The sequence below is a fragment of the Cynara cardunculus genome (genome assembly GCF_001531365.2).
Source record: "Cynara cardunculus var. scolymus isolate 2C chromosome LG 3, CcrdV1, whole genome shotgun sequence".
Taxonomy (NCBI): domain Eukaryota; kingdom Viridiplantae; phylum Streptophyta; class Magnoliopsida; order Asterales; family Asteraceae; genus Cynara; species Cynara cardunculus.
The window spans coordinates 8,625,766-8,641,601 of record NC_037530.1 but is presented as its reverse complement, the minus strand read 5'-3'; the positions used below and the strand labels follow the sequence as shown (position 1 = coordinate 8,641,601).

General features: G+C 33.3%; 1 protein-coding gene across 1 annotated transcript; it reads left to right on the top strand.

Annotated features, from left to right (window-relative positions):
* The first annotated feature begins 10,879 nt into the window (after positions 1–10,879).
* Positions 10,880–11,707, top strand: LOC112508730. Its single transcript, XM_025113441.1, has one exon. It carries the CDS (start codon positions 10,880–10,882, stop codon positions 11,705–11,707), a length of 828 nt encoding a protein of 275 aa, XP_024969209.1.
* The last annotated feature ends 4,129 nt before the right edge of the window (positions 11,708–15,836 follow it).

The following is a 15,836-nucleotide window of genomic DNA, read 5'->3' as shown; positions in this document are numbered from 1 at the left end:
ACCTAATTGGGGTTATTGATTAAAGCCTGATTTGAAAAGATTTCAGAACTGGGTGATTGATTTTTGTATTTGATTGGACTGGTCAGAATTTAGGTATCTGCAATCATTATTCTGGAGTTTTTCTACAAGAGGCCAGATCGTGAATGCTTTCAATCATTTCATTTGACCTGATCAATCAGAGGTTTTGAAGGTCCGCAATCAACGTTCTGGAGGTTTTGGAGTTATTTGATCTTTGTGTGTTCTCAGTCATTCTGCTAACTTGATCAATTAGAGGTTTGAAAGTCTACAATCATTGTTTTAAAGTTATGGTTGTGATCTAGAGTTCTGAGTGAATATAATCATTCTTCTATCTGGGGATTTTGAATCTGAATTTGTTATACAGTTTGCTGAAAGTTTGAAGGAAATCAGATTATCTTTCCTGGTTGATTTGCTGTTTATGAAGCCATGATCTTATTGTTGATACTTCTTTCCGGATCTTAATGTCAAGATGTTTGATTTGGTAATTCAAGTTGATGTTGATACCCCATTATGTGAGCTTATTGGTTCAAGTTTTTAAGCTGAATGCATATTCAGCTCATGGTTCAAAGAAAGATTATTTGTCATAAGACTTTGTGCACTGAAATGTCAAGAAACTCGCACATCATCTATTCACATAGTTGGACGAATTAATTGCTTGTGGGCCAACAATAATTCTGAGTTAAGGACTGTGTTGAGTTGTCTGTAGTTAAAGTTGTACTTTGTGCAATCAGTTATGCTGAATTCACATTGAATCTTATTTTAAAGTTGAAATTGAAGAATAAGAGCTTTATATAGGGGGAGCTTGAAAAATTCCTTAAAGCTAGGCACACCAAAGTTTTCTAAAAGAAAGTAAGGGGGAGAAGACTTGAAGGCTTAGGAGATGCTTGCTTTATAAAACTTTGGTGGAAGATTGTTAGAACCAAAATTGTTCTAAATATTAGAAAGTTTCATTAAGTCATTTGTATTGTATTGTATTGTAATATCGTGTATTTGGGCCTAAGGACTATTGGCTTTTCTTGTGAATGCCACCTATAAATAGGTGACATAGGCTTAGAATAGTTAGTTGTTCATTATTGGCATTCCAATGAGAGTCGATTAGGTGATTGACAGAGATTGTAATTTCTTGCTTTCAAATAAAATGAATCTGGTCGGTTTCATCATCTTCATCTTCTATCTCTTTCAATTATTCAATTGTTGTTGTTCATCTTCATATCAATATCTCTGTGTGATTCTATAAGGTGGGTTTATTTTATAAACTTTCCTTTTATGGTATTGAATTAGAACAGTATGGTTCTTTACATGGGGATGTTATAAAACTATTTTGATGCTACAACTAGCATGAATTGGTATTTTAATATAGTTATATCATGTGATTGGAATAAGGGTGACATATCAAGGAGATGTGTATTTTGGTTATAAGGGTGACATATCAAGCTGATGTGTATTTTGGGATAAGAATGACATCTCAAGGAGATGTGTATACCAGGATAAGGGTGACATAATCAACAAAATGTTAAAACTGGGTTTTTGATCAAGTTATTATATGTTGTCGCATCCTTATGATGCGATGACTTGTAGTTGTCGCATATGTGTGATATGATGACTTAAGTTATCGCATCCTATTGATACGACAAATGAGTTTTATCGCATCCTTGTGATGCGACAAAATGAACTTGTTGCATCCTATTGATGCGACAAGTTGGGATATCGCACCTATATGATGCGATAAGATGAGGTCCCTGCACTAGTGTGTTGCATGGAATTGGGGATTGTCTCACCCATGTGATACGATGAATTTATGTTTTCATCTATATAATGCTATGAGTTTTATCATAATATGATAAATGAGTTGTTTGGTCATTTGATGCGTTAAATTGATGATGCCTCATCTTTTTAAAGCGACAAAAGAGGTTTATTAGTTAAAATGTTGTTTACATGTTATTTATTCAAATGAGTTTATAAATGTGATTTGGTGATTAATTCATCCTGTAACAGCAACAACGAGATTTTTCACTAGACCTCAAGGTCTAACCCTCATTTTTGGTGCTTTGGAAAATGTGCATTACAGGTCGGACACAACCATCTATGATAAGGGAAATAGGGAATTGTGAAGAGTTCATATGTTCTTGCATGGGATTTTGGGATAACCTGTTATCTTTTGTATTTGAATACTTGTTATGTATTCTAGTTTTGTATATGGAAAAATTTGATAGCTACTTTTTATGTAGCTTTTGTATACATTTGGGACCGAATGTATAAAGTGGTATTTATTGATATAAGAAAATACATGTTTATATGCAAATGTGATCTTGAGATATTACATTTTGCCACGACCAATGTTAGAGATAATGTTGATTTCTATGATTAGTACTACTTTACATCCTCTATTAATCTGTATAGTGTTTTCAAAATACATAAAACATGTTTGAAAAACTTCTTTCGGTATCTCATATGCTTAATTGTTAACATAATATGTTCAAACTCAAATCTTCTTTTAATGTTTTTAAATAACTTCCAGCCATTGAATAAAGGGTTTTATTTGGTTCAATGGAAGGGGATGAAAAACACACATGAGACATGACCATGTATACGGATTCATGCTTCCTACGTCTATAACATCTAGTTAATGCAATGGACGTAATTTTAACTTCGGATACATGCAAATGTTCTGGATTCAAGCATTTTGTGTTCAGCACCAAATATTATAACAATTTTAAGTTATCAATATATATAATTCGGTTATGGGCTATTTATTTTCTAATAAAATATGTCTATAATGAGTTACTTGAATATAAACAATAGATACATAGTTATCAATAAAATATGTTTTAACTAAGAGACCGTTTACTAAACGCTTACCCGGTAAGTGCTTACCAGGTAATTTTCGTTACCGGATGGATATGGTAAGGGTCAAAAATCTTACCTGGTAAGAGTAATGATAAAGATGGAGAGTCTTACTCGGTAAGTGAGGGTGACGACTCTTACCCGGGATAAATTATTGCATAAGATACCATTTTGATATATTACAATAAACTCATTAAGTAATAAATAAATAAAACAGAGTCTTAAGAATATTATATTTTTTAGCATTCTCCTATGAATATATCTAAGAATATTATGTTTTTAGCATTCAATATATGACACTAAAGAAATATGATATATATATATATATATGACAACACAATGTTTTCTCTTAATAGAAAGTTTACATAAAAATTGTTTTTAATCGTTTAATGAAATCTGAAACAAGTTTATTTCACGATATCTAACAAAAGTTATTCATTCATTCATTAAAATCTTTATATATGGCATATATTTTATAAAAATGTTTGAGCATAAATAAATATTTTAAATATAATCTATATGACCTAAGATAATAAGCTCATAACCTTGGTCTTATTTCACTGTCGAAAAACGAAATAAAACTTCCATCTCCAAGTTGGCTTGGGGAGGACGCTCAGCCTACAGGAACTGTTCAAGATATTTTAAAAAAAGACAGAGGTTTTTAAGGTTCACTACAATCATTATCAATCTCAAAAATATGATTTTCAATATTAAAATATAAAACAAAAAGAAAAAAAAAACCATTTTGGATCTCCACTATCCGATCTATCGGTTTTATTTGAATATTGACGACTGAGAAGTAAATAACTTCGCCTAGAATTTGGATAAAACAATAAGTTAGGATTTTCTGTAAGAGACAAGATTTATGCCAATAATTTAAATGTTTTTAAATTACAATAATGGATTTGATGTGCATCCAATCAATATCGGATTGGATATGTTATGATTAATTTTTTTTCCTTTTTTAGTAATTACGCTATTTATGAATCGTACTAAATGAGTCATAATGTATTCAGGAGTGTGGCTCCTCGGTTAAATAGAAAAAAAATGGTTATGTAGAGAATGAGCACGTTAAGAAGTGGTGGTTGTGTTTTGTGCATTTAAAGGCAACGTTACTCTGTGTTTACTTGAGTCCCATATGCTAATTGTGGTGACTTGTGAATTAATATACTCCATCAATGATTGATGTAACATATTCTATTTCTAGTCATACACCTGTTATCTATGTATTAACAAATATAATGCATCAAACGGGTTTTTATACGTACGTGTCATATTTTACATAATAATCGGTTCTACATAAATAAAAAGTAAGACATGTAACAAATATAAATTCGAGAATACTTCAGATACTAGGCTCACAACAAAAAAAAAAAAATACATAAAGCGAAAATATTCAAACTCTATCCTCAATATATGGAAATAGATTCAAACATAAAAAAGTATTAATCCAATATGACATTGTATCCTGGTTTTTATTTTCTTGTCAGTCAGTCCCGTGACTTACGTCTTCTCTTTTTCCTTACCGTTATTTTAATGTGATAGTGGTTCGGTTGATTAATTTTAAAACAAATTTTGGGTAAGCCTTTGGCCTAATGAGTTTATGGTTTTAAGCAACATTGATTTTTTAAACAAATTTGAGATGTCATATTTATAAGACTTTCATTATTACGCATGCTTTCACCACTATTAAAATCATCTTTGACTCTATCGACTACATATAATGGTAGTTAAAATCTAGTGAGTGTGCACTATTTGTCATGCCCTTAAAGATAAAGTGTAATAACACAAGTTAAAATTTTTGATCATTTAAATGAAGTTGAAGGGCGATGTGGAATCTGACTCTAACCATAGTGGCTAAAAAATTAATTTGATGAATAAAGAGGTGAGATTCCATCCATTCTCATTTGGTATTCAGCAGCAAACTTTGTGCGTGTGTGTGTAAGTGTGAAAAGGTGTGGTTCAGGGAAGGAGGAAGAGAGAAGAAGGATATAAGGAATGTTTTAAAGAACATCAAGTGTGGAGACTCAATTTCAGGTATGAACATCATTCTCCTTGTGTTTCCTCTTCCCTATTGGTATCAATATGGAGATTAGGGTTCTAGTTTGGGGGTTGGGTTGTGAAATTTTGGGAAATCAATCGTTATTGATGTCTATTATGTGTGAGATCAAGTAATAAAGCGAGTTCCACGCTAAAATCAACTTTTATATTGTTTTGGTGAAAGGATTTGTCAAAAATAAAAAATGGTGGATGTGTGTAACCTTATCAAGTGTTGATGTAATCCATAGGTTTCATGGTTGGATTGGGTTAGTTAGTGTTTGAGGATGATTTATATAAATTTAGTGTGAGTGTTAATCCCCAAAAGTGAAGAAATCATGGTTGGTGTTGGATTTGGGGTTCCTCTTCACAAACTGAATTGTGTAGGTGAAATAGTCAAGAATGCAACCCCAATGCAGGTTGGGTCGCATGAAACCCACAATTTCCATTGTTTCCCAATTTCAGATTTTGTTTTAAGTCTGGTATGAGATTGTAGCTTGGGTCCTTATTTGAGGGGTTTGCAAGTAAGTCTTTTGGAGATCATTTGGGGGTTTTAACTCACCATTTGATAACCTCAATTCAAGTGTTCGGCTGGTGTAATTCTAGACCAAAAGTATGCCTCTAGGTTGGGACTTCAAGTGAGTTTCCTCTTGTTATTTCCTAACAGAAGTATACTTATATGTTATATTAGAGATATATTTGATCTAAATTCATATAGTGTGCATCATTTAAATGTGTAATGATAATTTGCATAATGTGAGTTATTAGTGTGAGTGTGTACTTTGATATTTAAATTATAGGAAGTGTGTACCCAATTGAAGCACATGAATTCGTTTTATGTAGCCTACCAAAAGGGCAAGTGTGAGCCCAACTGACTAGTCACAAGTGTGTGACAATAAGCATGTTTAACCATTGAAATGGGTATCAGTGTTTTATGTTTTGAGGTGTGTGCATTATTGTTTTAAACTAATGTGTTATAACGAATTGTTTTGTCATATATTCTTGTGCTGGAGGGAACTCATTAGACCTTTGGTCTAATCCTCGCTTTTATAAAACTGAAACCATTTTCAAGGAAATACCATGTTGAGAGCTCCAGCAAGGGCAAGGGGAAGGTGTGATCTTGATGCGTGAAGTGAAGGCGTTACTTTCTAGTTAGATAGTTGCGTAGAATTTCTCCCTAGTTTTTGTAATAAATCTTAGTACTATACTTTATATCCGATGCAACTCTTGAGATTATGTTGATTTGTAGACCTTGCTCTTATGACAATTCTCTTACGAATCATCATAGTTCCATTAAACTTCACTCCTTCTATGTGATTTGATATTCAATGTCAGTCGGATAACACTTGTGAGGAATCCAACTACTCTACTCAAAAGGCTTTGGGACTTTTACTCATGATTATTACAATTATGTTTCGTCAATTATTCAAGACTTGTAGGGAGACCATCACTGACTTTTATGGAAAACACATTAGGGTTATGGACATCTGATGAATTTCATGTGATATTTTTGGGTTGTATGTAATTAACTTCTTATCATGATATCATGTTCTGTTCATAAAATGTCAAATCATGTATGAAAAACTGATGCATATAAGTATGTGATTTACTTGAAAATACATGGACATGATTTGTAATTGCTGATACATGTAGAATGTCATTGACCCACATAGTGGAAGTGGAGTTTTGTGGGACTATGATGGTCTGCATGGAAATTGTCATCGTAAGAGCAAGACATACGTGTCTTGCAAAGCTTGTAAGATAATATTTGTAAGAATATGATAAGTATGTCATGAAGGGGAAGGGTGAATTAGTTGAGTATGACACACTTGCTATATTTTCACGACCACCTTGTGTACTCAATGAATTCACATATGATTTGTGAAATATGCAACGTTTATTGTGAAATATATTTCAAACATGATGGTTTAAACACTTGTTAGAAGTGATTAATTCAATATTACATAACCATAAACTCACTAGGCACTAGGCACTAGGCTTATCCAAATTCTTTTCAAACAATGCGACATACGCTAGTGTAATGGAAGGAGCAGCATGAGAAAAGAAGATTCAAAATTAAAGATGAACAAAGAAGACAAAGTGCAACATTGACAAAAGTTATGTTTATCAGAATTTGAAGATCAACTTGTTAATAATTTAATGTAATAGCAATTCATTTCCAAAGTAATATAAGTGTTGATATGGGGATCACATTTATGGTGTACTATAACTTTTAAAAGTTCAGGATGCTAAAATATGTGACTTTCTGGTAAGTCCTAAATTGTGGACTACTAATAACTTCTACCATGGTTTTAAGTTGAATTATAGTTGAACTGTAATATCCAAAAGCTCAATGACGCACGTTAGCTCAATAGTAACCTTTGAACCAACTTAAAACCATGATAAAAGTGATTAGTAGCTCACAACTTTGAACTTATAAGAAGCTCACAAATATATTTTTCTATTAATGTCGAACATATTACAAACTCCCCACTTAAATTCATAATGTCCTCGTCAGCACTTCCCGCTACCACCTTGTTCATCGACGATGTAAGATTCGCCTAAAATATTACAAACACTCCTCGGGTACTCACCATGCTTTTTCTCCACTCATAAGATTAAGTCATATTTATTTGACGATGATATTATTCCAAAATATTAAATTTGGACTAATAATTATCTTATATTTTATAGTATCTAAATATTATATTTATTTATCAAAGTATCCAACATTTATGCCAAAAGAGTATGGATTAATTTTTTTTTAAATAATACAACAATAATTACTCTTGCTTGTAAAAAATGTACGATGTTTATTTGTAGGATCGTGATCATATTTTCGTTTTTCCACTAAGATTATATGTTTGATCTAATAACTTTGATTTTTGTTTAGAAGCTAACTTTTATTATAAAATATATTAAAATTTTAATCAATAGTCAGATAACTTTTTTAAACGGTATAATAACAATATATTTCTACAGAAAAATATTTATGCACATGAAATCATTGTATTTCCATGTTATATGTTATGCATTTTAGATTAATACATTTATTATTGTCATAAAAATAAGCTTGAATTAAAATATAACAAATAATTAAATGAACATATCCTTTTTTTTTTATTTTGAATCTGATACATAAAATAAAAATATCATTTATTATTGATTGTCATAAAACATTATATCCAAATAATACATGGATATACCTTTAGTTTTAACATGGTGCCTAAGTATTCCATATGTACTAAAATTCAGTAAAAATAACTGAGATTATTTAAATTCATTTAATAATAATAATAATAATAATAACAAATTTGTAAAATGGTTTTTTAAACCATTTTTTAATTGATTAATATGGATTAAATATCCAAGGTGTTTACTCCCAAAAAGAAAAAAATGGGGAAGATCCCCAAGTGGATGAACGGCCCGGCAAAGCTTCCGGCGGTTCTGTCTTGATCCGATATAAATGCGATCGCAAAACAAAAGGGCAAAATGTTTTCGGAATAACGGTACGGTACATCGTCTAAATTTTATAATAAATTGAAAATAAAAAATTAGTACAATGTTTAAATAAAATAAAAATTACATTTATTTATAATTAAATACATTTGTATAAATAATCAAAGCTACGTTTGACAAACTAGTTGATAAGTTAATTGTTAATTGATAAGATAGTTGATTAACTAATTACGTGTTCATAAAAAACCAGCAGTTAAATAATTGGAAAATGTAAATGGACAAAAAATGACACATTAAAAATTTAGTATTTTATAATATATTTAAAACAAAATCATTGGTAATATAATATATTTTAATTTAAACAAATCAGATGATAAAACAATTAACTGATAGAATATGTGAATTACTATAACCTCAATTTGATTTTATATATATATATATATATATAAAAGCACATAAAGTAGTTATTGTTGAAATTTAAGAGGTACCACTTATTATGCATCATGTACAAGTTTTGAAGTTAAACACCTTTCTTGAAACTTCCGTGTTTCAAATATTAGAATCAAATTATTTTTAATTTTTATGTTACTTATGTTCCTTTAAGTTTTATACTCTTATAATTAGTTATTTAATTTTCTTTATATCATTTTTTTTTCCATTTTTCATTTTACACCCTTATCATATGATCATACATAATTGTATATTAACTAAAAATATATTAAAAATATGTTTTATTTTTTTACAAATTATACCATTATAATTGTCTCACCAATGCCTTCAGAATGAGGCCAATATGAATATTTTTCGATTTAATCATATTATTAAATAGCATAAATACTAGTGAATTATTTTAAAACTATACCTTATAGTTATCGTATTTAATTTGTTTTATATTCTTTATTTTCTCTATTTTTATTTTACACCCTTAATTTACAATGTGATAACCGGGTTCCAGTTATATATCTGGAGGTAATTATTTGATTATGTGGGTACATGATTATTGATTATGTGATTAATTGTTTATAATTAATCCATAATGTGAGTATATGCGTGTGTGTGTATATATATATATATATATATATATATATGTGTGTGTGTATGTGTATATGTGTAGGAGTATATGCATACACGGGTTTGTTTGTGAGTTATCTGCATTGTTTAAATATGCATGATTAAGTGGAGGTGTTGGAGTGTATGCATAAGGTTGGGAAGGATAAAAGAATTTTAAAAAAAATTCTTTCCTAAACCGCCTCTTATGGATTATCATTATTATAATAACTAAAGGGAAATGAGATAAGTGTTTTATCTCATTGGTAAGTGAGATATTTTGATTTTAAAACAATTTATCTCCACCGCCTCTGTTTTGATTAAATATAAAAGGAGTGGATAAGAAATTCATCTTATCTGTGATTCCGAACCTTAATGGAGGGGAAGATGAAAAAGTTGACATACAGGTGGAATACATTTGGGAGCCTCTTCAGTGCTCCCATTGCCATGTGTTTGGGCATAAAACAGCTTCGTGTGTTAAGGCTGTTAATCATCTTAAAGGAAAGCAGGCAGATGGTAAGAATGATTCAGATGGGTTCATAAGGGTGGAAAAACATCAATGGAGGGTCAAATCAATTGGCAATCCTCAACCTTCAGATTTTCGTTCTAGAAGCACTAATGTGAAAGTTGGTTCCTCAAGACCTGTTCAGGCCAATAATATGGAATCAAGCTCTCCTAGCATGGAACCGTCTGTGGAACCGATTGTGGAACTGATAGAAGAAGTGTCATCTGGGCAAACTGGCCAATGTATGAAGTCTAAACCAAAGGGATCAGGTAATGGTAAACAAGGAGGTCCTAAGCATGTGTCTTCTAGGAATGTTCTTAAATCATCCTCAAATGTTAAAACAGCCCCTCTCCTAGCTTCTATTGTCAAGTCTTTTCGGTTGGCTCGGAGAGGGACTTTGATTGATTTGACGACGTGTTCAAACAGATTCGGGCCATTAGAGAGTACCCAGGGGGGGAAGATCATGGAGGTATCAATATGGCTACAGATAAGGAGACCGATTCGAGTACAACACTTGCGGAATCAAGGGATCAAGGGGAGGAGGTACCAAATGCTTCATCATGTTAAAGTTCACATCTTGGAATATCCGGGGACTAAATTCCCCGGTCAAGCAAAAGGAGATACGAAATTTAATTCATTGCAATGGTTTAAGTTTGTGTGCAATTAGAAGTCCCATGTTTTCAAGGAGTCCTTAGAGAATGTTTGTTCTCGAACTTTAGGACGTTGGTCCTGGCTTTCTAATTAGATGTCGTGTGAGTTTGGTACCCGTCTAATCCTTGCTTGGGACTTAAAGGTCTTAGATGTCATGATTCATGAACAATTCTTGAATTATGAACTAAATATTCGGGAGGTTCAAGATCCGATCTTCCTCTCTATTGTTTATGGGCTAATAACAACAATTAACGGAGGGAGTTATAGTTGGGACTCCGAAAATTCAAAGTCTTGTTGGGATCTAAACCTTGGACCGTTATGGGTGATTTTAATGCTATGTTCTTTCCTCATGACGGTTTTGGGGGGTCCTCTCGTAGAAATGCTGATATGTCTGAATTCTATTCTTGTGTGGAGGATGTGGAGGTGTTTGACTTACATTATACGGGTATCCATTTCTCTTGGAACCAAAAGCCGAATGAAGAGGGGGGTATTAAGCGCAAGCTGGATAGGGTGTTGGCTAATATGGAGTTTACTAGTATGTTCCATGATGCCAATGTCCATTTTCTTCCATCTGGTTATCGGATCACTCTCCGGCGGTTTTATCTTTTAAAGGCGGCATGCGGAAAAAGATTTGGGGTTTTTAATTTGATAATTTCTTGGTGGAGCATCCGTCCTTTTTTGCAGGTTGTGAAAGATGAATGGTCAAAACATGTAGAGGGGTCGTTCATGTTTCGTATGACAAGTCATTTGAAAGCTCTCAAGACCCTTTTACAAAAGCTCCAAAACTCCTATGGTAATCTCTCGGATCGGGTTTCTTGTTTGAAATCAGAATTAGATGTGATCCAGGTGGCAGTGGATAATAACCCCTCTAATGTGGAATTGGGATTTGATCTTGGCCATCTTCGGCTTGCTTATCAAAAAGCTTGCTGGGATGAGGAATGTGAGGCTAAACAGAGAGCAAAAGTTAAATGGTTGAATGAGGGTGATTCGAACACTAAATTCTTCCATTGTGTGATTAAAGAACGACGTCATGCTAATTTTATTCAATCTGTTTGCACTAGCCAGGGCAATTATGTGAATGGAGAGGATGTCCCTACTGTTTTTGTGGATTATTTTAAGGGTTTCTTGGTGCGCGGGATGAGTTAGTTGCTCCGTTTATGCCGGATGATCAGTTTTCTCGGAAGCTTTCGTTATCTGAAGCTAATCATATGATTAGACCTATTTCAAATGAGGAGATCAAAACTGCTATGTTCAGTATTGGTAGCAACAAAGCTCCAGGTTCAGATGACTACTCTTCTCGATTCTTCAAAGCTTCTTGGAAAATTATTGGTCGTGATGTGGAGGTTGCAATTCACAATTTCTTTTATAGAGGTAATCTTCCGAAAGAATTGAACCATACGCTTATTTGTCTTATCCCTAAATCTGTTAATGCATCTAAGGTCTCGGATTACCGACCTATAGCTAGTTGTACGGTGCTTTATAAATGCATATGTAAAATCATTGTAAATAGAATGAAGGGTCATTTGAATTTTTTAATTGATGGTGCTCAATCGGCCTATATTCCGGGGAGGTTCTTATGGCTCATGAGTTGGTGTCGGGTTATCAAAAAAGGGAGGGGCCTCCTAGATGTGCGTTCAAAATTGATATTAAGAAGGCTTATGACACTGTGGATTGGCAGTTTCTTCTCAACATGCTTCAGGGACTTGGTTTCCACCCTGTTATGATAAAATGGATAAAGGAGATGGTTTCTACTACTTCTTATTCGATTGCGGTAAATGGTGATACATATGGTTTTTTCCATGGGGGAAGGGGGATAAGACAAAGGGATCCGTTATCCCCTTATCTTTTTACGATTGTGATAAAGGGGTTTTCTATGATTCTCAAGTAATGTATTCGGGAAGCTAGCGACTTTGGGTATCATAGAGGTTGTGAAGAATTGGATATAACGCACTTATGCTTTGTCGACGATCTCTTTGTGTTCACAAAAGGTGATGTTCAGTTGGTTGAGGTTCTTAAGATGGCTCTTCACCTTTTCAAGAATCGTTCGGGTTTAGTGCCAAGCCTTGAAAAGAGTGAGATTTTCTTTGGGAATGTCCCTCCTAATATTAAGGAGGCTATTCTTGCTTATCTCCCTTTCAAACTAGGTTCTTTCCCTTTTCGGTACTTGGGAGTTCCTTTATCTCATACCCGTTTGAAATCAGTTGATTATGGCCCTTTGGTTGCTAAGATTAAGGGTAAAATTCTTAATTGGAAGGCTAAGTTCCTTTCCTTTGGAGGGAGGAGACAGCTTATTATTTTGGTCCTTCAATCTTGCAACTATATTGGATGTCTATGTTTTTGTTTCCTTCGGGGATTATTCATGATATTGAAGCTCTTTTCCGGAATTTTCTTTGGTCTCCAAGGGATGATTCTAAAGGAAGATGCAGGTTAACTTGGGATGTGGTGTGTCGACCTCTTAAGTGTGGAGGTCTTGGGCTCAAGCGTTTAGCAACAGGCAATCGAGCATTATTTGCTAAACATATTTGGGACATAGGAAGGCACCGTGACTCATTGTGAATGATATGGGTGTATCGGAACAACCTTAGATCTACGCACTTCTGTATGGCTCGAAAAAGCTCTAATTGGTCGTGGGTCCTGTGAAAGTTGTTGGATTTACGTCCTCAATTGTGGCGGTTTCTGATCTCCCAAATTGGTAATATTTGAGAACTGTAATATTTGACTGAAATGCAAATATTTTTGGGTAAATTTATTTTATCATATTTTGGTGTTTATCACCCTGTATGTGCAAAGAAGGGATTTACTCACTAGACCCTTCTGGTCTAACCCTCATTTTCTATTTTAAAAATATGCAATGCAGGAACTGCAGGGTCCAGTGATATTAAGGGGAAGGGGAAAATATGATTATTTTCCTTACTTGATATCTACTTTTGAAAATCTGCATGAGATTGCTTATTTTGGAAGATACATATTGTTATACATGTGATAGTACAGGATTTTATTTTGAAGTTTTTCATATGTAGATTTTGTACATATAAGAATCCTTGTACGAGTGGGACTATTGTGGTGTAAACTGTATTTCTATTCACTGAAATATGTGTTATATGCAGATGTGGTATTTGGGGGTGTTACATGTTGTTTGGATGTTTAACCAATATAATCAATGAAAAATACAAAATCTATTGTAACACCCCAAGATCACATTTGCATATAAAAACATATTTTCGTATATCAAGAAAAATATAGTTTACACATCTGGTCCCAATATCTACAAAAGCTACATTACAATGTAACTATGAAAATTTTCCATATAATATCAATACAAAACTTGTATACATAACAAGTATTCAAATACAAAAGATAACATATTATCCCAATATCCCATGCAAGCATATATAAACTCTTCAACAATTTTCCCTTCCCCTTATCGTCTGGTTGTGTCCGACCTATAATGTATGTAGGAACCCAGAACCTCAAATACATCAGTAATTACTGCTTGAGTTAACAAAATAAGCAGAAGCAATAGCAATAATACTAGAATGGTTAGTAGAAATGACTAAGAAACAATGATCTTTTACAGAAGCAGTCACATCGGTTGTATTTCAATAAGCTTGAAGAGATTAGACAAGAACACCAAGAACACACAGTAATATGTGTATCGAAGTTCTCTCAACTAGCTAAATCTCACAAGTGCACAAAATATTCTCTCTAAATAACGCAGGAGCCCATCTTCTCAATTTGTGAATTGGTAAAAAAATCCTTAGAGGAATTACCCTTTATAGGCGTTTCCAAAAAAAGGAATATTCCATAATTGGCATTTTGGCTAAGTCAACGCGTCCACCACTCTTCTGCCTCCACGTGTCTGATTGCAATAATCGCTTCTGTATACATGTCGGACAGAGACTGGAACACTTGTAAGATGAGCGCTGGAACCTTCACGCAAACGGGCCAAGTAAGAGATTTGGAGGCTCTACATGTACTATGCAGAGGCTCTGTGTCTGGAAGTTGAGCTTTGTATCCGAGGAATTGGCTTTGAGCGTGCAAGTCTTCGATCTTCATTCCCTTTGTATCTGAGCCCTGTACCCAAGCTCTTGGTTCCCGCCCGCTTTCAGACTAAGTCCTCTTGACTAGAGCAAGAGGCTTTTTTACTTACACGTTTCAAATAAATAATCTAACAATGCATATTTTCAAAACACCAAAATGAGGATTAGATCTTGAGGTCTAGTGAGAAATACCTTTGTTTGCTATTATAGGATGAATAATCACCAAAACACATTTATAAACTCATATTTGTATCAATAACAATTTAAACAATATATTAATAAAACAAACCTCTTTTGTTGTATCAAAAGGATGAGACATTCTCCAATTATCGCATCAAATAGCCAAACAACTCATCTATCACATTGTGATAAAACTCATCGCATCATATAGGTAAAAACATAAATTCCTCGCATCACATGGGTGAGACAACCCCATTTCCTCGCAACACACTAGTGCGAGGACCTCATCACATCACATGATATAGGTGTGATAACTCAACTTGTCGCATCAATAACATGCGAGAAATCAATTCGCATCACAACAGTGCGATAAACATAACTTCTCGCATCACAAGAATGCGATAAACTTCCTTCTTGCATCACAAGGATTTGATAAAAGTCACTCATCGCATCAATAGGATGCGATAACCCAATTCATCGCATCACACAGAAGCGACAACTCAAAGTCATCGCATCATAAGAATGGGACAAACTGATATCAACTTGATAAAAACCCAAATTTTACATTCTGTTGATTATCTCACCTTTATCCTGGTATACACCTCTCATTGTTATGCCACCCTTATCCCAATATACATCTCTCCTGATTATGCCACCCTTATCCCAAAATACACCTCTCCGGATTATGCCACCCTTATTCCGATCATTTGTTATAAACATATCAAAATACCAAAATTATGTTAATCATAGCATAAATACATTTTTTATAATATCCCCACGTAAAGAACCACAGGGTTCCAAATCGACATTGTAAGATGAAAAGTTGTAAATAAAACTCACCTTATAATCAAAATGAGAAGAAGATATGAAGATGAACAACAACAATTATCCAGGTAGTAATCACAAAATCAACTTCCTCTTTCTCTTCTTTCGGTTTCTGGTTTCTCGAGCTCCAAATATACATAGAAGATTAGTAATTTCTTATTTTTACTTTTAACCCAAGGATTACCATCCCAATGAGATATATCAAATATCTCATATTATCATGCATAAAA

Coding starts and splice junctions, on each gene's coding strand:
- LOC112508730 (XM_025113441.1), top strand. CDS start 10,880: ATGGGTGATTTTAATGCTATGTTCTTTCCTCATGACGGTTTTGGGGGG.